The following is a 26,070-nucleotide window of genomic DNA, read 5'->3' on the forward strand; positions in this document are numbered from 1 at the left end:
GGGCCCAATCCAATTGCATGGTTCATGCATGCTGCTTTTAAGGTTCAGAGGTTAAGAGTATACGGTATTTAGTCATTATTCCTGACTCAAGTGTGTTTTAGGGGATCATGTCTGATATGTATTTAAGATCACAGGCTCTGGTAACTTCTCTCTACTTTAATATAGGACTAACTACATAATCCTTGGTGAGAAAGTGAGGTTTCCTGACAAGTGTGACTGCAGAAATGCCATGGTGAGCACCGAAAGGTGTCCTGACTTGTGACGACATAGAATACATTCCAGTTAAATAGATAAAAATGCATTTATTTCTAAAATGTGGCTTAACTACACTAAGAGTGTGCTAAGCCAGTCTGGGAATTGATCCTGCAGCTGGGAGTCAAATCCGGCCAATGGAAGAGCAGTAGGAGGCTCCTAGTTCTGGGCACCAAGACGTCACTCCTCCAGAAATTCAATCTACAGAGTTTTTCTTCAGCTGTTTTTTGTGACGTATGGAGAGTTGTTTTGGATTCCTCTGTACAACAGAGAGGTCCGACCTTGAGGAAGATCGGTAGCCCACATCCTCTGCTTTTATAGGCTTAATGATGTGACCTGGCTTGGTGACAACCTTGGGCGTAGTCAGCTTTTGGAAGGCCCTCTGCGTGTTCCATGTAGATCCTATAGGGGTCTGGATGGTCCTTTCAAACTGCTGATGGTGGGTGAATGGATATGGAAGCACCCGCACCTGGAAAGGAAGGAAGAGTGACTTGTCACGAGCCAGGCCTGGGGTGCAGTTGGAAAACTCTAATGGCAACTGGTTGGTAGTTTAGTGCCCAGGCCATAGTTCTAGGTGGCTGCGGTAAGTGAAGCTACTGAGACGTCAAGGCACCCCAAATGCCCCCAGTCTAACCTTAGACGTTCCAATCTGCTTGAGGACATCTGGGAATGGAGGGGACAAATTCGGATTAGACACCCCCCCCGGCTTACCCAACAATCTAGGAATTGAAAAACCACCCTGACACTGCCCCTGTAGTGTAGGAACACTACAGTAGCTCTAGGTCTGCTGTCCCTTAGTGGGTCTTCCTATACAGTACTGTGACTGCAACACAGGTCTGGGCATTTGTGGGTCCCTGTGAATGTTGTGATCCTCCTACCCTCTTCGAGCTCTTAATCCCTTGCTTTCTTCTCCTTGATACACAGGACTGACGTTTTAAGGAACCCAGAGGTTGACCCTGAATCCTGAACTGCACCAGGCTGTGATGCTTAGTTAGCCTCATCCTCTTTTGGCATCACAGAATGTCAGAGCTGGAAGGCCCTAGCTAATGGCAAAGGTCATCTCCCTTGGCCCCAGAATTTGGCTTGGAGAGGGGAAGTGATTTACCCAAGTAAATTATGAGCAGTGAGAGAGAATAGAACCCAGGGCTCCTTTCCTTGTCTAGTACTCTTCTCCACTCCAAACAATGCTACCTTTAGATATTTAAATAATCTTTAAAAAACTTCCCCTGAAGTCCAAAGAAGAGGAAAAAAAAAAAAACGTAAGCAGAAAAATCAAGAAGTTAAAATCAGTAGTAGTCTTTGGAGAATATTCAGTGGAACACTTGAGAAGCTGAGTACTGTTGGGTGGTCCTGGTGGTAGTGAAGGATGCAGATTTTCTTTAGGTTAAGGGAATGTCTATGCCTTAGTGGGATTGCTGCCTAGATCTGTGCCTGTCACGTAAAGTAAGAGAAAAAAAAAAACACCTGGGCAAAATATTCAGTCTTAGGAGGCTTTTCTTTTTTCCTTCTGCTTGAAGTACACTTTATTCTACTGCATGCTGGGACCTGCAGTCTATAGCTTATTAAAAAGATGAGGAAAATCAGGGAGATTCTTGGAAAACTGTCAGTTTACTGTGACTGTATTTTTTTTTTTTAAAGGCAAGACTCCTGATTTTACTGAGGTCCACACTGCCCTTCCTGTCCTGGTGAAGCACTCTTTTAACACTTTTTCTCTCTCTTTTATCGTGTAACTGCCTGATCATTGCCTATTTTGTGGTTATAGATCTCCAACTGGGATTACAGTGGTTACAATTCAGTTTCCACAGGGACTGGTTCACAGAATAAGATCAGTAGAGTATCAATGAAATGATGATTTCTTACTTCTCTTTTGTACCTATTAAACAGATCCCCCTCTTTTTCAGAAGAAAAACTACAACTCATTTAAATATTATACTGGCTGGGGACAGGTCTCAGGGTCAACAGACTTTCAGAATTTAAGGGAACATAAAAATCACTGAGTCCAGTCTCATTCCGGAGTTCCCCTCTACACACGCTCATATCCCTAGGGCAACCCATTCTCCCTGTGGACCAGTGGAATGTTTTTTTTTTTTTTTCAAGTAGGCTCTACACCCAGTGTGGGGCTTGAACTCATGACCCTGAGATCAAGAGCCACAAGCTCTACCGAATGAGCCAGCCAGGTGTCCCCAAAAGTTTCTCCTCGAACTGAACTCCCTGCTTTCCCCCTAACTGCTACTTTATGTGACTGCACTCCACATGACAGCCTTCAATATACTCGAAGACCACAATCATGCTCCAGTTTGCTTCTCTTGGGTAAACGTCCCTGGCTTGTCATTGGACACAATTTTAATTCCACTCACTGTCCTGAACGAGTACCGGTTGGTCTTCATTTTTCTTAAGATGCAGCTCAAACCTACGGCCTCTCAAAATTATCTTGACTACAAATACAAGCCTGAGAAATGGTAATTCTTAGCTTGGTGAGACCTGTCTGCATTGGAATTATCTGGGGTGCTAGCTAAAAACTCAAATTTGGGGGCTTCACCATTGCTGCCAAGATTTTCCTTTAAGCCTCAACCTCTTCTCAGTTAGAAATTAAAACGCCAGAATTGATCTGGAATTATTCATCTCAGAGCCAGTCAGTGAAAAAGAGAACAGCTTTGATTCTGTGGTCAAGATCACATATCCCTCTTGACCACAGAGCACTAGAATATTCTTCTCAAGCAAGAGAGCTAGGCAGCAAAGGGTTTCTCTCTCCCTCACCTGATGAGCTGCTGCATGGACATTTCGCTTCTCATTGATAATCACATTTGGCAAATTCTTGTCTTTTCTTGGAGGACCCTCAGGGGTTTTAATGAGAAACCTGGAAAGCAGAACGGCAGGACGTCTGACTAAGAGCATTAAGGACTCAGTCAAAAGGGCAGGGAGGATGCATGAGGGTGAAGTGGGAGAACCTGGTGCACTTCTGACAGGCTTTCTTCCCTGTTCTTACCGGCGTCTCTTCTTGGCACTGGGCTTTAGGCCCATACCACCCCACTCGCCCCAGCCAGGCAGAGTCAGGTCCACGTCCTTTGGCTTACTCGCCTCCACGGCTTCCCTCTTCTCTTTCAAGAAGTCTCTGATGACATCATCCCCAGCAAAAGCTTCCTTTATCATCCGCTTTTGATCTCTCTCCTCTTCATCTTCCTGGGAAGAAACAAGAGTGAGAGCTACAGCTTGCCTGGAGAGCTGTGGAAGAGCTGCAGTGGTTCCTGGCAAGATCGCTTGAATTTTGGGTTGTGACATTTTAGCGCCCCCTAGGGGGAAAGCGCTGAACAATGATGGTCTTGCAATATAAATGGATCGGTAGCCAATCATGCTCCAATTTTCTTCTCTCCAGGGTAAATATCCCTAACTCATTATCATATGACACAATTTTAAACTTTCAGTAAGGAAGCTGCAGCATGGAGGAAGGAATGGCCTGTGTTAGGAGGGGGAGCTCCAAGTGGCCTGCCCAGAACGTGGGTGTCCTCTGGCTTACATCTCTGAAAAGATAGGCGCCAGGGCTCTGCACTTGAGCAATTTCAGTTACTTAATCGGGCAGTCTTGGACCATTTCATATCCCAGTAAACAGAGCACAACCTTGGCAATAGCTCAATGACTCACCTTTGAGTTGTCCTGCCTGGGATCTGGTCAGAGCATTGAGGGCCTCCCTCTTTCCTTTGAGGGCAGTTTTAGAATTGCCTCAGGGAGGGTTTGGTGGCTCAGGATTTAAGATGTGGGAGTCTCGGCAGCACTCACATACTGGCATCTATTGAACGGTCACTGGGACCACCCTGGCCCCATACTATTCTGGACCTTTCAACTACTGACATGTGCCCCCAGCCCAACAAAACTTCACTGATTTCTGCACCAGCTCTGATCCCCCACAATGGTCCATGCCCCTGGCTCTACTCACCAACTCCTCTACTGTCGTGGGAACTGCCAAAGACTTCACAGAAGGAGATTTTGTGGTCAGGAGGTTCTGTAGGTCAATCATTTCCTCCTTCCTTTTCTTTTCCTTGGGAGTACCAGGCTGATTATTTGGGTTCCTCTCCGACTGCTGCCCTTCCCCCATAGGCTTGGGGACTTCCTTATTTTGAAAACATTCTTCTTTGCCCAGCTCTTCTAGCTCCTCCACGGTGTGTGCTCTCTCTGGCCTCTGCAGCAACAGGGGCTCCTCTTCTACCTCGGCAGGTTCCTCCCTCTGGACTGCCGGAACTGTCCTCGTGGAACTCATGTTCTGCTTCCCACACTGCTGGTTTTCCCTGTTGAGTTTCTGAGACAGTGCCCGCAGTTCAGACAGCACCTCCTTGCTGCTAGAATCTGAGGGAAGAAAGGAAAGCTGTCAGAAAAGGAGGCTGGAAATTGCCTTGTCAATGAACATTTACTGAACACTCAACAACGAGCATTTAGGTGCTCCCATTCATGGGGCTCGGTACCACAGGCAAGAGAGGATTCCATTCGCTAGATCTCTTGCAGAGTTCACTAATCATTGCCTATTAAATAGCAGGCAATAGAGTTTAGTAGTTAAAAGCAGCATGTTGGGAAGCAGATGTCCTGGGTCCTAATCCCAGCTATGCCAGTGACTCAATGTGTAACTGGAACTGTGGCTTAATTTTCCCCTGCAGTAAACCCCACTTGGAGAGAAGGCCCCAAGTTCCAAATTTTAAAAAAGCCATTTTAACTGGTAGCCTCTGAATGCACTGTCACCGTAATTACTTGTAATTTATAAAAATGTGATTTAATATTTATAATTTACAATGTCATTTCCTATTCATCCCAACCAAATCCAGCACTGTCTTATCTGAAAGCAGCATTTCATAATCTGCTGTGGCCAAGTCAGGTTGCTTGGCATTTTCCAGTCACCGGCAACATCTGAGCAAATACCACTAGGCCCTGAGAGCCCTGAGGGAAATATGGCAGCAACACACTTCTAAACTCTTCTTGGCTTGACTTGAGCTGCCTCCATTTCCAAGTTCATCCTGCTCCCTAGCTTTGGCTTGAAGCCTCTGAGAAGCTACTTAAATCTTCCCTTTGGACACATGTATGTTTATTCCGCAAGGACCAAGGTCCTTGGCTCACTTTATTCGGGGGTCCACAAATTCCTGCTCTTTTAGGACACTATTTGCCTGAAGATCTGGGAACATTCTACTAATTTATCATCCAAGGAAATCCAAATCCACCTTTTCATACCAGAACCAACTACTCTATACATTTAGCAAGAGGACCAGCTTTTGAGGAAGTGCAGGACAATACGGCTGGTGTCCCGGGGTTGTATAAAGACTGCCCCCATGATCTCAGCCTGCAGTGCCGCTTTCCAAAAGCCTCCTGGTAACTATTAATCCCAGAAGTCTCCAGCTGAGAACCCCAAGTAAAGGTCCTATAATACATTCTAAATGACAGTTCTTTCAAAATATTGTTTTTCATGGAAAACCAGATTCTTGCCATCATCTGAACGCATTATTTTTATAGGAAATAAAATTAGACCCAAGAATCTGCCCAGATAGCCAGACGATTTCTGAATGTAGTTTCCTAAGCAGACTTTCTCCTCAGAATGGGAGCTTTCTAACCTGTCTCAAGGGTGCTAAGGTTGTTAATATAAAAATCTCTTGAAGATAACACAAAATATAATATACGATCGAGTCTGAGTGTGGGGTGACAATTCTAATTTGCCACGTAGCCTCTGGAGTCCTTCATTCCTGTCAAGAAAGTCTCACCCTACGTTGGCACATATCAACCGACATCATGAAGTGCTAAAAATGCCACTCTTACTTTACAAACAAAGCCGAAAACTGCAGCAGTAATTCGAAGAAATTTCGTAATGCCTCAAAATCTGCCTGTGTCTGTGGGTACGAACGGACTTTTGGACTTGCTGTGCTACCACATGCAGCTGGGTCTGGTCTGTGGGCACCAGTCACGTTAGCTCCTGCCCTTACTTCAAGGATGGAGTGGTTCTGTCTTTCTGATGACCGCAGGCCCTTAAGAGCAGAAAACATGTCCAAATACACCTTGTATAGCCATGCAAATGACTGTGTATTAAATGCCTTTGAAGGAAAACGGTTATTATGAATCTGTCTTCTCTTCAGGGGCCCACGGCATTCTCTGGCAAGTCCCTAGAGCCTAATCACTCTGTAGCACGTGTGCGTGGACAGTTTTCCTCTCGATCCATCCACAGCACTAGCACTGGGCTGTTCTCCATTTTTGTCTACCACAACTCACCTTTTGGCTCTTGTCTGCTCACCGGCTCGGTGTCCTGGTTGAGCGCAGACTTTTTCCGAAGTGATCGCCTTTCCTCAAATTCATTCAACAAAATTTCTTCTTCTGCCCCTGGTCTTTCTTCTTCCTCACTTTCAGAAGCCTCATGGGCCACAGGCTCTGGAAGTTTCTCGGGGTCCCGGACTTTGGCCTCTCCTGTGCCTCTCAAGTGATTCCTGAGCATCCAAGGGTTCGGTCCATTGGCATCCATCTGGATCTCATTCACTGCATCAGGGACAAGTTCACCCTCTTCCTCTGCACCTTCCTCCTCTTCCTCACTGTCAGAGGCCACCTGCAGCTTCTGCGTCAGTTCTTTGTTCCTGGCCAATTGTTCCTGCATAGCCTGGCGAGCCTGGAGGAAGAGGTCACAGCACGAGCGCCTTGTCATTAGTGACTACAACGACACCTTTCCCGGTTCATTTTGTAAAGCTCCCTCCTCTCAATTTGACTTAAGTATTTCTTACCGGTGCCTACTGTTTAAACTGCACATATACCACTGTGTTAACAGCTACGGAATAAAACGGGAGACAAACTCTTTGTCCTCAAGGAAATCAACACGTGAAACAAGGTTAAAAAAAAAGCTCCTCTCCCCTTTAACTGGACTTGCCTTCAATGCTGTTTCCCTTTCATCTTTCCTTTTCCACCTTGTTCCTGGTTCTTTTCCTCTCTGCCTTAGAGATTTTCTGATGCCTTTTTAGAATCCTGGTTTTCCATTCTTCCTCAGGGCTCTTCCCCAACTCTGCTTCTGCTAGCATCCTTAGGGACTGATTTTCCTTTCTGTCCTCCAATTCCATCTCTTCTCTCACCCCAATGATCTCTTACCTCCAGGTCATATTTGGCCATAATTGCCTTTGACTTGGCCCATTTCCCACTGTTCTGGTGCTTAAGGCTCATTCGCTCCTGAAAAGAAAGGGCACAGTGAGATCCTTACCACTTTCTGGGGGAAAGCCGGTTCAAGGGGTGGGGGCGAGAGGCAGCCTCACCATCATTCTGGCCTTTTCGATTTTTTCCAGTTCTTCCAATGCTGCAGTAGGATTGGCCTTCTGCAGCTTCTCAAACTCTCTGAGGGCTTTCCTGGCCTTTCCTTTCTTCAGAACCTTGTGATACCTACAGGGTGAGAGGGCAGGGATTTAGCTGAAACACTGATGCCACACACAAAAGTGTCCCCGCTCCCCAAGGAGTTTCCCTATGCAGGGGCTAGAATGGACATCACAGAGCTGGCTGACTATAGGGAACCAGTTTGGGACCTGAGAGGACTGGCAAGCCTCTCCGTCCCCTGTAGCCCCCAGGGGCACACCTCTGCAGAGCAAAGAGTCCCCTCTGCTTCTAGAGCGCAAGGCAAGAGTAGAAGAAGTTCCAAAGAGGCAAAAAGGCAGGAAGGAAGCCCTACTGGCCTCAACAGCTGTAGAATTCAGAGCTCATTCTGCAGAACCACTCCGTGATGTCCTGGAAGGGAGAGAAAGTAATTGAACAGTCCTCTTTTTAGCAAACCAAGATTGAAAGCCAAAGCCAGAGGAGAGGGCACTACCGAAGCAGGCAAAACTATGAGGTTGGTCTGAGAAAAAAAATGCTAGTCACTCCTATTTGGGACCTCTTCCACATGACCCCAGTTGCTATGTCGAAGGCTCTTTCCTATGGACTCATGATTAGCCACATCACTTTCTTCCAGGGCACCCACGACCACTTCAATAGGGGCCTCCTTACTTTTTGCTCTTGATTTTCTTTTCTCTTCGAGCCCTGGCCTCATAGTAGGACTGCAGGGCCCGGGCCCTCTGAAGCTCTGCTCGGCGCATCTTAGCCTACAATGAATGACATTCACAGTGACTCCTGGACTTGAGGGCAAATACTGGGAGGAACAGAGCACATCTGGATGTATCAAAGGGCCTGTTACACTTACCTCTTCCAGGCTCATGGCTTTGAGAGAAGCCTTTTCCACAGGAGTCAGTAAAGGGTCTGTCACCGGCTGCTTGTTCTTATGGAGGAGGTTAAAAACTTCCTGCTCCAGGGGAGTTCTTGCCTTAAGGAGGTAACAGAACATTCTCAGTCTTAAGCCATGCTCCTAGCTTCCCTGTTTACAATCCTAGGACCATTTACTTTTATAATACTGGAATGGGAATCACAAACTGGAAAGGATTGGCTGTTACAGCAAGAGAAAGGGTTCCAGTCTTGCTGTTCAGCGGTATAGATAAAACCTAATTTTCTTCTGATTTACGACAACTTCAGCAAGGGATTCCAAAGCTTCTCTTTAATATTACTGAGGGGATCACTCTGTTCAGATTACCAAAATATGTAAAACAAAATACCATTCTCTTAAATATCAAAGCAGGATGCCCTTAAGGTAAATGCTGGCAGGATGGAGGAACAACAGTACCAAACTGTCAGTTTTGATAGTGGCAAAACAAAATGGTCCCTGTGTTACGTATATTTGAAGTACGTATGTGTATTACTGTATAATTAGGAATTGAAGACTCATATAAGCCTCCTTTAAAGAATATTTCTAGAAGAAAAGGGAGGTTAGGTCTTAGCTTCCTGACAGTTCAAATTTAACTAGTCATTTTCTAATTTTGGTTCCAATCCCTTAGTTTCCAGTTAACTTTGCATGCTAAGCAGTCTATATATATGAAATGAATGGACTGAACCAGTTACTTCGCATGTCAACAAAAGATGCTGTTTACTGCTTGACTAATACTGTGTAGATGGTTAAAATAATCAGGCTGATCACGCCATGGTCCACCTTGGCAAGGCACAAAGATAGCCCTAGGCAACAGAGCCAGTTTCAAACCTCACACATGTATTATATATGGTTTTCTTCAACAGCCATATACATCATGGTAGGTATTAAACTTACAAATATCTGGACAAATGCATAAACGCAGATCACCACATGTTACACGGCACTATTGATTTAACCATAAACCTATTCTACTGAATGGTAAAGGTGCATGTTCTTCCATTTTTAGTATTTGCAGTAGTGATCAATCACAGGCTACAAAATGATTTATATTACAATGTTGTAATCTCCCTCCAATTCAATTTACAAACATTTATTGACTGCAGCTACATTCCAGGCACTTGTGCAGGGTGCTAGGAATACACAATTGATTAAGATTGTTCCTGTCCTCATAGAGCTCATAGCCTTTCAGAGACACATGTACCAGTGGCAACATAATGGGTCACAGGAGCAATCACGAAGGAAGTGAACAGTAACTTTGATTAGGGGGTGGGTTAGGCTTGGGAAGGACTTTCAAATTAGGCTTTGAGGCATTAAGTACAATTCTGTAAGGGCGGGGAGGGGGACAAATGGAGATTAGTGTAAATAAAAACAAATATATGGAGAGATATGTAAGGGAAAATGTTTTGTTCAGTGTAGCTAAAACACCAGGTGCTTCTGTCTTGTTCTATGAGTAGAGAGCCTTTTGAAGGATTTTAAGCAGGAGAGTGACAATCAGTTTTGTGTTTCCAAAAGAAAGTCCTGACGATCATGTAAGAGTTTATATGTAAAGTGCCGAATGACAGGTGAAAATGAGAAGAGGAACTGGGGATCTAAGAGGCATTACGGAGAAAGTTTACAGGAGGAGCCCACTATGTGGGCTGGAGAGGGGTGGCAGTTAAGGGGGGAGGAGGGGGAGGCAAAGGAGGGGGAGAAGGAAGAAGAATAATCAGATGGCTGAGGTTTCCAACCTAAGGGACCGGGGTAGGGAGTTATGCTGTTGACTAAGTTACAGAATGAAGGAAAATGCCAAGCTTACTTTGTTCTGTGTGAGGTTTAAGGTACGTATGGGAGACCCAGGCAAGGCCTACTGGTCGTATGGAATATGGGACTGGAGCTCAGAAGAAGGCATCTAGAGTGATCTATAGTATATATGGGTGAAAGCCAAGAGCTATGGAATTTACAGAGCAATAATAAAAAGAACTAAGGAAAAGTCAGATAGATAAAAAAAATCAGACTATGTTATCACAGAAGCCAAGGGAGGAGAGTTTTTTGTTTGTTGGTTTTTTTTAACCAATGTGATGTGTCAATAGCGTCCAATAGGCTGAAGCCTCAGAGGGCTTGGGATTTAGCGATTCAGAGGCCTCTCACTAATGCCCTCTGAGAGAAGATTCAGTAGGGTAGTAGGGAAAGAAGGTAAGAGTACAGAAGCAGCAGTGGAGACAGCTCTTCCTGAAGCAAGTTCCTCATCAGCTAACAAGATTTACTTTATTTTCTTAAGGTTTAAAATTAAATTTATTTGATTTTCGTTTGTACACTCTGGGTTAGAGTAAGTCAAAGAGGTTTCTTTACTGTCTTCTCATAGCCTTTAAAATGCTAGTGTATATCATGAACTGCTGATTTCCAGCAGGGGCACGCAACATTTTCTAGCAACAGAACCCCGCCTTTTTGAGGGCATATTGAGAAACTAAGGTTTTGAGGAGAACATTTGGTTAACACTAGTGTAGGCTGCTAGGGGCTGGGAAGGTACCTTACAACATTTCTAGCACTTTACAGTTTACAAATGCTTTCTCACGCATCATCCCATTTAAATCTTCTCGGAGTGAAACGGAATTTTAGGAAGCTGGGCCAAAACTATAGTTCAGACTTCTTGGATTCTTAATCTCCAGAGTCCTTGTTACTTTGCATTCTAAGTTGTAAGAAGAGAACTCAGTTGCTAACCAGAAAGCATGCCCTGACCTAAGCATTTCCTTACTGCTCTGTGCCATACTGTCCTAATTTCTCAAAAATGAATCTTAAAGGGTGCCTGGGTGGCTCAGTTGGTTAAGCATCTGCCTTTGGCTCAGGTCATAATCCCAGGGTCCTGGGATCGAGTCCCACATTGGGCTTCCTGCTCAGTGGGGAGTCAGCTTCTCCCTCTGCCCCTCCCCCTGCTCATGCGTGTGTTCGTGCGCATGTGCTCTCTCTCTCTCTTGCAAAAATAAATGAAATCTTTAAAAAAATGAATCTTAGAATAAATGGTATGGTAGATTCATGTATAGCGTTTGGCGGGGGGGGGGGGGCTCCACTCTGTCTTGCACAGGGAATTCCCGGAGAGCAGAGGTTGGACCATTCTTAATGCAACCTACTCTTCCACTGTCTCATGTTTAATAACCAACTAGGCATTTTCCAGCTAACTCCAAGATAATGCTGTCATTTGGGAAAAGCAAGGTGCAGAAGAATGTGTAGTGCGTCTTTTGATTAAAAAAACATGGTAAACGCAAATATAGCAATGAAACTCTTAGGGTACCAACAACAAAAAAATTACAAAAGTGGTTATTTCCAAGTGAGTATGGGGGTAAAAATAAGCAGATGGGGGGCAGGGGTGGGGTCAGCCTTTTCACAATATTATATTCTATACTTTTTATTTTTGAATCCTACAAATTGTATTACCTCTCAATTTTTTTTTCCTAAAGTCTCCCTTCCATCCTGCAACCATGCTTTAAACCTTATCTCTTTCTCATGTGGAAAAGGAAGCATCCTAGAAAGAGAATGGTAGTGACTTCAACAATAATATCTGAAACAGAGCTTATCCCCATAGTAAGCAACGACTTGCTCAATGTCTAGCTATGGCAGCAAGCCATGTTTACTTTGATTAGCGTTAATTAGCTCAACTTCCTGACACACAGAACACTATTATTTCTGGATTCTTAGAATGCAGAGAAGAAGCATAAACAGGGCGCCCATCCATAGTCTGGGCATTGCTGTTTTTGACTATTCCTACTTAAGACAGAATATCCCATTATAGATTCCATAAGCAATGCGTATTGGAAAAGGAAGTCTAATTGTCTGGAAGTTGTTCACAGACTAAAAATTGAGGCTTTGGGGACCAACACAGGATTACCAACAATGGCATAACTACTGTTCTACCCCCAGTGCCATTATTTACTACTGCCATCATTTCATAAAAGAAAAGCTATTTCAATGCTATTAAAATGGAAAGCATAACCTCATAGTAAAGAAGAGCTGGTAACCTTACATCTGCCATACTCACAATTATTCTTGTTAGTTCAGATGAATAAAAAATTTGCCAGGGATTAGTGTTTGGACAACCCAGCTCTAAGATAACTTTTTTATTTTCTGCAGCTCAGAGTCATAATGAGTTACTTGCTAAACTTCTGATCATGACCCATGATACGTTATATGTTCATGTGGTAGTCCTTTACAAGCAACCATTGGTTCTGCTGCTCATATGTAGTCCTACTAAGGCTCAGTAATGTTGCTGAGTTCCTGATTTTCCCCAGATCAGAATGTGGCTTTAAAAGCTTTTTAAAAACTGGGGTGTGAAAAAGAAAACACGACTCTGTTCCCTCTCTACTGGCAATCAGATGCTTGCACACTAAAACATGGAGATAACCATGTGCTATGTGCTACCAATGGATGAAGGGCGAATACAGAGAAATTCTGGCTATTGCATGACTGACCATGAGTCTTGCTACCCCCCTCTCCCTTCCTTGACTGCTAAATGGAAGACTGCACCTGGGGTTTTGGTTTACCAGGTCCAATCACATCAATCTCACCTGCCAAGGTGCAGTTTCCTGGTGTGGCACTCACCTTCCAGCCACTGAGCACATGTTCGATGGGAGCAAAGGCTGACTGCTCCTTCTTCAGGGGAAAAACCAGCTGCTCTGCTTGCCGGTTCTTCAGGATGATGGGATCCCATTTGGAGAGGGCTTGTGAGGTTTTATTGAATGCCACTTCTCTGTGGATCTGAAGCAGGAGAAGTACATGAAGGGAAAGAGCCATGAAATTAAGCACTGAACTCAAAGGACCAGCAGGGAATCAGAAGCCAATGTTCCTCAGCCCAAGAAAGAGTCAGTATGCTAGAGAGTAGCTCTTGCTTACTTCTCAGGATGCATTCCCTCCGAGGTACATTTTCTTTTCTTTTTTTTTTTTTTTTTAAAGATTTTATTTATTTTATGTGACAGAGAGACAGCCAGCGAGAGAGGGAACACAGCAGGGGGAGTGGGAGAGGAAGAAGCAGGCTCATAGCGGAAGAGCCTGATGTGGGACTCGATCCCGGATCGCCAGGATCACGCCCTGAGCCGAAGGCAGACGCTTTAACGACTGCGCCACCCAGGCGCCCCCCGAGGTACATTTTCATCTTCTCCATGGCAATCACAATTTCTCCCTCCCCCCATGTTTGAGGCTTCCCCCCACCTTCCCTTCTTACCCTATTTTTCCTTGTCAGTCCGATTTCTTCCCCTTAATAGACCACCTTCTCTATAACTCACCCGCTCAACCTCTTCTTTGTTAAGGGGTAACTCCACAGTCTTCTTTGATTTGACTCTATTCAGTTGCTTTTTCACAGTGGCCAATGAGGATGAAGTTTTAACAGGCCCAAGTAGATCTGAAAGGACTAGCTTTTCTCCTGATCCTGCAGAAAGGCCAAACTTTCTGGTCAGACTGAGAAGTGAGGCAAAAATCTCAATATAACACAGGGAGACATGTCAGTAGAAAATGCTGGTAGACAGGCCAATGTGTAGGGAAGTAGGAATAATTCTCTTACTTTAACCGCCAGCCATAGTGACACCATCGCTTTCCTACATTGCCAAATGTGTTGAAGGGTGGAAGAAAGGAGAAAATTATTTTAAAAAGTCATCTGCTTTTTTCTTGGTCTTTCTGCTTCTACTTTTGCCTCACTGCACTTCATTCTTCACACAGCAGCCAAAGTGCTCTTTTGAAACTGTAAATCACAGCATGTCAGGATCCTGCTGAAAATCCTCCAATGGTTCCCCTTTATACTTGGGATCGCATCATTCTAAAGGACACAGCCCAGCCAAACTAAAGCAGCCACTTAGTCACTTTACTGTATCACCATGTTTTAATCCTTATTATTTCCCCCCTTGATCTTCCTTTAGGATGTTAGACCCCATGAAGCATTTCTCCCATCTTATTCTTCATTGTAGCCCCAGTATCTAAACTGTCCTGAAACTGATACATAGTAGAAATATGGTAAGTATCTGTTGAATGAATAAGCTTGAAGAATACATTGTTATTTGTTCTGAGGGGTTACATTAGTGGTTACTAGAAGCCTATAACTCATTGGAGCTGCCTAAATTGTGAATATGGTGAAAAAGATTTGGCATCTAAACTTTGTATCAGGTTAAAATCCCAACTCTGCAATTTACTAGATCATGTATTTGCATTAGGGGAGAAATCACTTGCCCACCCAAGGGATGAAAATTGGTTCTGGAGGTGGGGGAGTGGTGAAAAAAATCTTAGATATTCCCAACTTCTGTGTTCCTCCAAAGCTCAACCCTATCCAACAAAAATCTTATTCCTTGTTATCTGATTTCCTGGCTATGGGGGTGGGAGTGGGGTGGGGGAGAGGCAATGAAAAAAAAAGTCTAAAAAGGCTTCTCAGGGAACAATAAAGAAAAGAGGTTGAGAAACATTGTACTAGGGGAAGGCCCTTGAGTAACTTGACTTCTCTGAGCTCCAGCAGATTATCTGCCTGTCCAAACTCAAGGCACTGTAAGAACTGAAATAAAAATAAAATCATGAATGTGATTAAGCTAGTGAGAGGAAGCTGCCTTCATTCATGTCTCTATACCCTAGAAGTAGCTCATCAGTGGGAGACCTTGACTGTGTAAGGCTTTCTTCTAGAAATGGAAGAAACTCAAGGGCATCTGACTATCTTTCTTCACCCACTCACAAGTATTTATGGTATGATCCATTAGCCATATCAAAAACAGCTCCAGGGGGGTGGGGGTAAAGTGACCATTTTGCTTTTAACTCCACAAGCTCCACGAATAGATTGCTTCCTTTGTTAACTTACCTTCAGAAGTGACATTGAACTCTGACACCTTCAGACTAGCTTCAGATCTCTCAGCCAATTTCCACCTGAAATTAGGCAAAGCAGAATATAGTACACTTCCCCACATTTTTGCTGGGGAAAGCACTTCTCTCTTCAAACAGGCTTTGGTTTCATGTATTTCTCTTCTAGAATCACGTTTTGTCATAAAGAAACCAGGAAATCTGTTCCTAACCTGGACTTGGTTGTCTAACCATCTCTTAATGTAGACTCAGCCACTCAAAAACACAATACTAGTTAACGCTTCAAAAGACTATAAGTATGGATTAAGAACTCAAATGCACAAAGGCCTAACACAATAATTGCTAACCATTACATAATGCATATTATACGCTGGGCATTGGTTTAAGATCTTTACACTTATTAACTCATTTAAATGTCATGATGACCCTCTGAAGTAAGTAATGTTATTAATCTTACTTTCTAGTTGAAGAAATTTAGGTGCAGAGAGGATAAAAATTTGCCTACACAGTCTGTCTCTAAAGTAAAGTATGTGCTCTTAATAATGATGCTGAGACTTGTGTCTTCATTGTCTTAGGCACTCCATAAATGTTTTCTTAAAGACTTTATTTACTTAAAGAATTTTATTTATTTATTTGAGAGAGAGAGAGTGCGTGTGGCAGGAGCACAGTGAGCGGGGGAGGAGTAGAGGGGGAGGGAGAGGGACAAGCAGACTCTGCCGAGTGCAGAGCCCAATTTGGGCTTGATCCCAGGACCCTGAGATCATGACCTGAGCTGAAACCAAGAGTCAGACGCTCAAGTTCAAACGACTGAGTCGGCCAGGAGACCCAGAACTCAATAAATGTTAGTTGCAGATCTGTCTCATGGAATCAGCTAGTTATAACCTGTCCAAACGGATGGGGATGTTACCTATTCTTTCCATCAAGGGAACTGATTGCTTCCAGAAGCTTTTGATGCTTTCTCTCTCCATCAATGTCCCCCTAGACACAGAAAAGGAAAAACCATCAGAACGATAAGGGAAAGGAAAAGACAGCATGGAAAACTCTTGTTCTTTTGGTCAGTGGAGGACTAGGGAAATCAGATGAGGTCTAGTGTGCAGGCATTCAAGCTCAAAGAATTGCTTCAAAAGCCGAACTCCCTCATTATAAGGACCACAGTGCCTAGTGATCTGTAGCTAATGTCATGCCTGTCTTAATCAGTCTTGAGAAGAAAAGTGCTATGAGAATGTTTCTGTATAGAATATATAGCATGATCTGACACACAAACACTCACATTGAAAAAACCCCCACAATTTAAGCAGTTTTGTCAAGAGAATAAAGAGTTGGAATTCTTATAGCATTTGTTGGAGAGCCGGCTTAATTACGTATATGGGTATTTCAGTCAGACACAGATAGTCCATTACTTATGATGGTTTGACTTACAATTTTTTGACTTTATGATGGTGAGAAAGTGACATGTTTAGTAGAAACTGTATTTCAAATGTGAATTTTGATCTTTTCCCAGGCTAGCAACATGGATATGATTCTTGTGATGCTGGCCAGTGGCAGTGAGCTGCAGCTCCTTGTCAACCACAGGATCATAAGGGTAAATAACTGATACACTTAGAACCATTCTACACCCACACAACCATTCTATTTTTTTATTTTCAGTACAGTAGTCAATATATTACATGAGATATTCACAACTTTATTATAAAATAGACATCGCGTTAGATGATTTTGCCCAATTGTAGGCTAATGTAGGTGTTCAGAGCAAGTTTAAGGTGGGATAGGCTAAGCTATGATGTTCAGTAGTTAGGTACATTAAATGCATTTTCAACTTACAATATTTTCAACTTATGATGGGTTTATCAGGATGTAATGCCATCTTAAGTTGAAGAAGATTTGTAATCAAATACCTCTACAAAAATCCAAACTTGGGTAATAGGGAAATCATATAATGAAGACCATGTGTTTTGGTCTTAAATACTCAACTATACTTAGGCAACTTGAAAACAGTGTATCTTATATAGTCTTCAAATTTCCATAGCACTTAATACAGTATCTTGTACATGAAACACTAAATAACTATTTGTAATTTATTTGCAAGACCTGAAAAAACATAAACAATGTTGCCACCATTTTTCTGTCTAGTAATGTGCTGTCTACCCTAATTGTGAGGCAGAAGGGGAACCAGTGAAGGCAGTTTAGCAGCTGTCACCCACCTCATCTTCACTGGGGCTCAAGGGGTAGTCTTTGGGCAAATCCTCTAGTTCTTCCTGTTGGCTTAAAGCCAGAAGGCTGTTAAAGGAGATAAAAGAAAAATATTATCAATTGAAATAACTTCTACTACTACAATCTCTAAAACATAACTTCAGTATTTAAGCACAAAATGGCCCTATCCCCTGAAAGAGGTACAAACCAAGCAACATCGGCATTTCAGAAATTTGTCAAGACATTAAATTTAGAATGAAGTCAGGCATCACCCCCATGGGGTGAGCAGTGGGTGGTGACACCCCTGTAGAACTGCATGGAATGAAAAAGAGCTAACCCTTTTCAGTGATTGGTACCGCATTTTCCACTGACCTCCGGGAGGCTGTAAAAATGTCAGACTCTAGGTAAGGTGACAGAAGGCACTGTTGCTGGCCCTTAAGGCAAGGCAGTTTCCCATTAATATTTCTAAGCATCCTCCAAACGGAAGACACCTTTATAGGTGCAGCTAACTCAAAAGTGACATGCTGGTCACTTGTTCCCAGGAATGGGGAAAGTGGGAACTGGACGAAGGCAGCTGAGTTAACAGTTTTTCCTGGGGCTTCCTCGGCAAAGTAGGTACTTAACTAAGGAGACTGGTACCCTGAACCAAATTATAGACTCTATTACCTAACAGTATGTACCAATCTTTACAAGGCAACCATTACTGAACGGATACATTTAGTTCCCCTATCAGGGCGCGGGGATGAAACATCAGAGGAGAAAATGTCACGAACGACTCCAGTCAGCGAAGGTTCCAAGATAAGGGGAATTTATAATGCAGGCACTCTCAGCACGGAGAGTCGAAACCGCGCCTCGGCAGTAGCCAAAAAAGGAGTCACGTGATGAGGAAAGTGCAACAAATTAGCTGGAGGGGGAGAGGCCGCATCAGGACCAACAGGGATGAGGCTAAAAAGCTGGGGAGCGGAGGGAGTGAATTAAATTAAATCAGAAGGACTTTTCAAGGATGTTATCGCGGAAATTGTAATGAATGGTGAGGTCTTGGAAGAGGAACTACTGTCGTCTGTTAAAAGTCAGCTTCCACGTCTCAAAAGCCGGGGGACCCGGCCCCAACGACACCCACACCCCCTGCTCTGGTCTTTATCCCTCACCTTTCCGCAGCCCGGACCACGCTCATCTCAGCAGTCTGTCTCTCACATGGGCCAGGAGCGGAAGCCGAAAGGAAAGCAATTTCCGTGCCGGCCGCAAAGCAATTTCTGCTTCCGCCAATCACACGCTGCGTGTCGCGTCACTTCCGCTCCGCCCCAAGGCGTGCTAGAAGCTGGAGACGCTTTGGGAGGGGCCAGCCGGAGCCCGGGACACTGGAGTTTAAAGTCCGTCAGTGGGCGGAGCTTTGCTTCTCTCCCCATCCCTCCCCGTCGTCTCTGGAGAGCGCAGATGTCCGCGCTCCGGGCTGATGGTTTCCTCGTGGCCCAAGGTGGGTGAGCTTAGGGCGAGGGCGCTGGGCTGTCGGGGACTGGCCGAGCGTTGATTGTCGCTGCCAGATCTGAAAGGAAAGGCTCCCGCGCAGGTCCGTGTTCCACAGCGTCCTGCGAGCCCGGCACCAGCCAGCTCGAGGCTTTCTCGAACGCTGGTGAAGTGGCTAGCATTGTGCTAGGCCCCCGACATTCGGCGGTGAATGAAGCAAGTTTCCTCCCCTCCTAAGGAAAAATACCCTTTCTTCTTGTGCCCCCTTGTAATTGCAGCTCCAGGTCCCGCCTACTCTACGTAACAGGGGTTCTTCCAAGAATGGGCTGTGTTGGTGGCTGCATCTTCCTCACCTCCCATCAACTGTTAAGACATTTTTAAAAATTAAAAAGCAGAAAAGTAACATACGAAAGTGTTCTTGCCATCTATTTTAAGCCACTTCCATTTTGCTTTTGTCCCACTATTCCACTGAAACTGCTCTGAACAAGATCCTCAGTGACACCCTAGGTTGCTAAATAAAATGGACACCTCTTACTCAGTCTTTGTCTTCCCAGAACTTTGTGTGGTATTTGATACTGTTGGTTTGTTTTCTTATTCATATTCAGGAAATGTTTTTGACCATTTACTATGTGCCAGGCCTCTAGGCACGGGGGTACACTGGTGCACAAAACAGACATGTTCCAAGGCTTCATAGGACTGACTTTCTAGTGGGATTACAGATAATTTTGTTGTTATTGACACTCCATCCTGGGCTTGCATGACACCACTCTCTCCCCTCATCTTAGCTTCATGGCCATCTTCCTCAGCCTTCACTGCTGGATACTTTTTCTGTACTTACTCCCTAAATGATGATGTTCCCCAGGCTCTGTTCTCAGCCTGTTTGTCTAGTCCACATGCTTTTTTTTTTTTTTTAGTAATCTCTACATGTAACGTGGGGCTTGAACTCACCACCCCGAGATCAAGAGTCACATTCTCCACTGACTGAACCAGCCAGGTGCCCCTCCACATGCTCTTCTTAAGCTTTTAACACTTGTATGAGAACTCCAAAATCTATATGTCTAGCTCAGATCTTTTTCTTGAGTTCCAGACTAGTATCTCTGATGGCCTCCTGGCAGTCCTTTTTGTCCCACAGACACATCAAACATGAAATGTCTAATAACTTCTGTCTTTTCCACCAGAGTTCCGTACTTTCCATCTCTGTGACTGGCACTATTGACTACTGGTTGGTCGAATCAGAAGTCTGAGAGTCATCCTTGATTCCTCTCTACCTTATGCTTCACAGTTGCTCCTCACATTGTGGGTTTTTTTAAAAAAAAGGTTTGTTTATTTATTTTAGAGCACACAAGCAGGGGGAGGGGTAGCGGGAGAAGGAGAGAGAATCTTAAGCTAACTCCCCGCCAAGTGTGGAGCTGGACCAGGGGCTCGATCTCACAATCCTGAGATCGTGACCTGAACTGAAATCCAGAGTCCAAGAGTCAGCTTCTTAACTGACTGAGCCACCCAGGCGCCCCTGCTCCCCACATCATTGGTTTTACTTCCTGAATCTCTTTCGAATATCTCCCCACCTTTCTATCATCATCCATCAGACCCTTGCAATTTCAAGCCTGTGGTACTGCTAAAAACTGTTATATTGAAGGGGAGCATTATAGCATATTGAAGAGCATGAGTTGTGAACTGGACTCTTATCTCTGCCACTTACTAGCTTTGTCATTTTTGTGTAAATCACTTCTCCATGCCTTTGTTTCCTCACCTTTAAAATAGGTATGATAGTACCTTGGGTAATTGTGAGAACTAAATGAGTTAATATACATAAAGCACTTGAATAAATGAAAGCCCCTAGAATAATACCTGTCACACATTAAATGCTTAATAATTGTTAGCTCTAATAATTATATTGTACTGACTTATTAGTCTTTAGTCTGTCCTCATTCAATCCTGTAAGTCTGATCATGTCACACCCCTACCGAAAAGATACAAATAGACCCTCATCACCCTCAAGATAAAATTTAAAAAATCTCTTTAGTCCTTGTCTACCCCTCCAACCTCTTTGGAATTTCTTGCTGCTTTCCCCAAGGCACTCCAAATTATATTTTTATGGATGGATGATGTTCTCTTAATCTTATAGAAAGTATGAATAAAAGCATTTTAAGAAAACATTGACATTTTTTATTGATCTATACTTAATCTAAGTAAAGACAGTGTGTTTGCTATGCAAATACAGCTTTGAGGCAAGTTCCCTAGGTACTCCCCTTCTCCAGCTCTAACCAGATTGCTGCCCCATTTCCCTCTTATGCAGAATTATGAAACAGCAATGCAGTGTTTCAGCTGAGACCTAAAGGAAGAGAAGGAACCAGCACTGTGGAGAACAGGGAAGAGTGTTCTGGGCAACAGAAACAACGTATACTCTGGTCCTCTGGGCTGGGAAGAGCTTGCTATATTTTAGCAACTGAAAGGCCAGTGTGGCCGAATGGTGGTGAACAAGAAGGTAAATATAACAGAGAGGGATGGAGAGATGGGCAGGATTCAGGTCTTGTAGGGCCTTGTAGGCCATGGTAGAATTTGGATTTTACTCTACATAAAATGGGCCACAACTTATTTGTTGTGTAGAGGTTTTGTAGGAGGAGAGTGATGTAATGTGAATTTTACTAAAAACACTTAGGCTGTTGTGCAGAGAGTGCATTGGCTCGGGTGGGGTGGGGCACAAGTGGAAGCAGGGAGACCAGTCGGGAAGCTACTATTGTGTAGTACAGCAGAAGATGGTGATGGCTTGCAGTAGGAGATGGAGTCACTGATGGACCCACCAGAGGAATGTGGGAGGTAAGGGAAAGAGAAAGATTATGCTTACATTACTGGCATGAACAAGTGCAGTAGACTATTTGTGAAGATGTAGAAGACTAATGATGGAGGGAACAGATTTGGGCAGTGAGACCACAAATTCACATTAGTACTTTTGAGGTTTGAATACAAGGTACCTAAGTGGAAATATCAAGTATGTAGTTGGCTATAGGAGTTGTGAAAGATAATTAGTTAAGAGCCTTTGATCTCAACGATAGCTATTAGTGATTATCAGTAAATAAAATAATGTTTTTTCCCTACAAGTACGTTTATGTGTTAACTGACTTAAATTTTACAAAAAAGACCCAGGCTCAGCCAAAGCTTGCAACATGGCAACAATAGTGATTTTACTATAGATTCATGATGTATGCCCTGCAGCATACAACCTAGTCCTTGAACAATAATAAGGGACTCAATAAGTATTTTTTTGAATTAATGATTGAGTAAAGCCATAATAGTTCCACGCTATTCATTCTCATAAAAGATGCATAGTAGTAACTATTTGCACAGGCAGAGATATTGCCTTAACAAAGAATAATAATGAAAAAGTTTGAAATATTGCCCTGAATTTCCAAAATGTGACACAGAGATACCAAGTGAACAAATGCTATTGGAAAAATGGTGTCGACAGACTTGCTCAACACAGAGATGTCTCAAACTTTCAATTTGTATAAAACATGATACCTTCCAAGTACAATAAAGTGAAACACAATAAAAACAAAGTATGCCTGTATATAATTTTAGAGTTTGCAGGGTGCTTGCTAAGGTGTGAATTCGTATGTTGAAATTCCGATCCCTGAGGTGATGGTATTAAGAGGTGGGGCAGTGTGGAGGTAAGTAGGTCTTGGGGGTGGAGCTTTCATGAATGAGATTAACGACTTTATAGCCCTCAGAGAGTTCCTTTGCCCCTTCTGCAGTGTGGGGACACAGCAAGAAGGCTATGAATCAGGAAGCGGGCTCTCACCCAGCCAGGCTGGCATCTTGATCTGGGACTACCAGCCTCCAGAACTGTGAGAAATATATTTCTGTTGTTTATAAACCATCTAATCTATGGTATTTCGTTATAGCGGCCTGAACAGACTTAGTGCTTTTACATCCATTGTGCCATTTTAATTAAACATTTTATTAACTTTTATTTTGAGATAATTGTAGATTCACATACAAGTTGTAAGAAAAAATACAGAGATGCTGTGTATCTTTTACTTAGTGTACCCTAATGGTAACATCTTGCAAAACTCTAATACAATATTACAACCAGGATATTGATACTGAGATACAGTCAAGACACAGAAAAATTCCATCAGGGCAAGGATCGGTTATGTTGCCCTTTTATAGTGCACCCACTTCCCTCCCACCACTGCCTCCTTAACCCCTGGCAACCACTAACCTCTCCATTTCTATAATTCTGTCATTTCAAGAATGTTACATAAATAGAATCATACAGGATGCAACTTCTTGGAATTGGATTTTCTCACTGGAGATTCATTCAGATTATTGTGTATATCAATATTTTCTTCTTTTTTTGTTTTTTAAGTGTACAATTCAGTGGTTCTTAGTGTATTCACAGTATATTCACACAGTTGTGCCACCACAACCACAATAAATTTTAGAAGTTTCATCATCCCAAGAACAAACCTTGTACCCTCTTTAGCCATCTTCCCCTGTGATATCATAGGAAATATATTCGGTCTGGATCCTGGCAAAACTCCCAACACCCTTGGAATTTTTTGAGTGATAGGAGTGTTTTTCATCATTCTTAAGGAGCCCTTTTCATCACACCTGAGTTTATATTAATGAGGTGACTTCTTGAAAGCCCCTAAGTACCCTCAGGGTGGGGACTATTTGCCAGGGAACCAACCATGATTAATGGGTTGGAACTCGCAGGCCCCTGCCCTTCTAGGGAGGGGAGAGGGGCTGGAGTTAGAAGTTCATTGATTGGAAATCTTTCTTCTTTTCTCATATAGACTTTTAGTGCTATAAATCCCCTTCAAGTGCTGCCTTCTCAGCATCTCACAACTTTTCATATACTGTTTAAAAATTTTCTTTCAGTTAAAAAATTTTTATAATTTTCCATTTGATTTCTTCTTTCATTTCCTGAGTTATTTAGCAATATGCTATTTTGTTTCCAAATATTCTTTCTGTTATTGGTTTCTAGTTTAATTGTGATTAGAAAACATACTTTTTATAATGTAAATCCTTTACAATACATTGAGATTTGTTTTATGGCTCAAAATATGGTATATACAGGTAAATGTTCTATGTGCATTTGAAATATGTATTCTGCTATTGTTGGTTGGAGTGTTGTATAAATGTCGATTTGATTTAGTTGGTTGATAGTCAAATTGGTATGACTCTCAGTCATATGGCCACAAGGAAATAAACCCCATAGTCACAAAGACTTTTTTCTGTGTTTACTTCTAGAAGTTTTATAGTTTTAGCTTTTACTTTAGCTCTGATCCATTTCAAGTCCATTTTTTAAAGATTTTATTTGTTTATTAGAGAGAGTGGGGGGAGGAGCAGAGGGAGAGGGACAAACAGACTCTGTGCTGAGTGCAGAGCCCAATGTGGGGCTCAATCCCAGAATCCTGAGATCATGACCTGAGCTGAAATCGAGAGTTGGATGATCAACCAACTGAGCCACCCAGGCACCCCTCGAGTTCATTTATTGTGTGTGGTGTGAGATAAAGGTCTAAATGTATCTTTTTGCTTATGGATATGCAACTGTCCTAGCAACATTTGTTGAAAGGACTGTCATTCCTACATTGAATTGCCTTGGCACTTTGTCAGAAATCGTTGACCATAATGTAAGGTTCATTTTGGACTCCTCATTCTGTTCCATTGATCTATATTTCTATCTTCATGTTAGTATAACAGTCTTGATAACTGACTTTATAATAAGTTTTGAAATATGGAGGCAAAAATTCTTCCATTGACTCTCTTTCAAAGTCATGTTTCTTATTCTGGATCCTTTGCATTTCCATATACATTTAGGATCAGCTGGTTAATTTCTTTTTTTTTTCAGCTTGTTAATTTCTGCAAAAGAAAAAAAAGCCTGCTGGAATTTTTATAGGGATTTCATTTAATTTATAGATCAGTTTGGTGAGAATTGTCATCTTAACAATACTGAGTCAATTCATGACATGGAATTTCTCTCCATTTATATAGATCTTTAATTTCCCTCAGCAATGTTTTTATAGTTTTTTTGGTATATGTTTTGCACCTTTTTGTTAAATATATTTTTAAGTATTTTATTTTCTTTGATGCTATTGTGACTAGAATTATCTTAATTTCATTTTCAGTTTTTCCATTGCCAGTATATAGAAATACAATTTATTTTTATATTTATCTTTTATCTCACATTCTTGCTAAACTCACTTATTAGTCTAGTAGTTTGTGTGTGTGTATGTGTGGATTTCATCTGAGTTTATATTGGCAATTGTCATCTCTCAAAAAAGCCAGTTTTACTTCCTCCTTCCCAATCTGTATGCATTTTATTTCTTTTCCTTTCCTAATTGCACTGGCTTAGTAATGTCTGGTTCAGTGCTTAATTCAAGTGGCAAGAGTGGGCATCCTTGACTTGTTTCCAGTCAAAGTGGGAGAGCGTTCACTCTTTCACCATTGATACTATGATGATGTTATGATGTGAGCTATAGACTTTTCTCATGTCCATTTTCAGTTTGAGAAATTTACCTTCTATTCTGATTTTGCTGAGAATTTGGTTTTAATTGTGGTAAAATATACATAACATAAAATTTACCATTTTAGCCATTTTTAAGTGTACATTTCACTGGCATAATGTACATTTACATTGTTGCACAATCATTACCACCATCTACCTCCTGAACTGTATCATCTTCCCAAACTGAAACACTACCCATTAAGCAATAACTCCGTGCTTTTCCTCCTCCCAGCCCCTTGACAACCACTATTGTAGTTGCTGTCTCTATAACTCTGACTACTCTTGGTACCTCATATAAGGAGAATCATATATTTGTCCTTTTGTGACTGGCTTGTTTCCACTTAGCATGTCGTCAAGGTTTATCCCAATTGTGCCATGTGTCAGAATTTCCTTCTTTATAAGACTGAATAATGTTCCATTGTATATATATACCATATTTTGTTTATCCGTTTATGTGTCTTTGGACACTTGGATTGCTGCCACCTGTCAGTCCATTTGGACTGCTGTAACAAAATACCACAGACTAGGTAGCCTATAAACAGCAGAAATTTATTTCTCACAATTCTAGATGCTAGAAATCCAAGATCAAGATGCCAGTATGGTCAGATTAAAGCCCTCTTCCTGGTTCATA

The 26,070-nt window shown here is 42.6% G+C and overlaps 1 protein-coding gene and 1 long non-coding RNA gene across 6 annotated transcripts in view; one reads left to right on the plus strand and one right to left on the minus strand.

Annotated features, from left to right (window-relative positions):
* Positions 1 to 282: 282 nt before the first annotated feature.
* On the minus strand, positions 283 to 18,731 carry UTP14A (UTP14A small subunit processome component). Of its 4 annotated transcripts, none has more exons than XM_045793830.2 (15): positions 18,610 to 18,731; positions 17,473 to 17,548; positions 16,179 to 16,249; positions 15,273 to 15,337; positions 13,726 to 13,868; positions 13,046 to 13,201; positions 8,420 to 8,539; positions 8,227 to 8,321; positions 7,506 to 7,629; positions 7,345 to 7,422; positions 6,487 to 6,874; positions 4,184 to 4,590; positions 3,239 to 3,432; positions 3,010 to 3,109; positions 283 to 721 (listed from the first exon to the last, which is right to left on the minus strand). In XM_045793830.2, exons 1-15 carry the CDS (start codon positions 18,633 to 18,635, stop codon positions 449 to 451), a joined length of 2,316 nt encoding a protein of 771 aa, XP_045649786.1. In that variant the 5' UTR covers positions 18,636 to 18,731; the 3' UTR covers positions 283 to 448. The 4 variants fall into 4 exon arrangements, 3 of the variants coding, with proteins under 3 accessions (XP_045649786.1, XP_087716464.1, XP_087716465.1); XR_015723488.1 differs by having other exon boundaries at positions 581 to 721; positions 3,331 to 3,432; XM_087860339.1 differs by having other exon boundaries at positions 581 to 721; positions 3,327 to 3,432.
* A 54-nt stretch (positions 18,732 to 18,785) lies between these two features.
* LOC123789879 (uncharacterized) overlaps positions 18,786 to 26,070 on the plus strand; it is a 34,329-nt gene continuing 27,044 nt past the window's right edge. Inside the window, exons 1-3 of one of the 2 annotated variants that reach the window (XR_015723489.1) lie at positions 18,786 to 18,935; positions 21,222 to 21,410; positions 22,678 to 22,770. This is a non-coding gene — a long non-coding RNA (uncharacterized LOC123789879). Of the gene's footprint in view, positions 18,936 to 21,221; positions 21,411 to 22,677; positions 23,852 to 26,070 lie in introns of those variants that run through there. The other variant, XR_006778939.2, reaches the window with a different exon arrangement.

The sequence above is a fragment of the Ursus americanus genome, chromosome X (assembly GCF_024610735.1).
Source record: "Ursus americanus isolate L20-20 chromosome X, mUrsAme1.1.p, whole genome shotgun sequence".
In the NCBI taxonomy this organism is placed as follows: domain Eukaryota; kingdom Metazoa; phylum Chordata; class Mammalia; order Carnivora; family Ursidae; genus Ursus; species Ursus americanus.

Excerpts from the sequence above, each read along its gene's own strand:
- UTP14A (XM_045793830.2), bottom strand. The coding sequence starts at position 18,635 with ATGAGCGTGGTCCGGGCTGCGGAAAG. Across the intron at positions 17,549-18,609 it reads GTGGTCCGGGCTGCGGAAAG|CCTTCTGGCTTTAAGCCAAC; the intron begins GTGAGGGATAAA and ends CTCCTTTAACAG. Across the intron at positions 8,322-8,419 it reads AAGCCATGAGCCTGGAAGAG|GCTAAGATGCGCCGAGCAGA; the intron begins GTAAGTGTAACA and ends CATTCATTGTAG.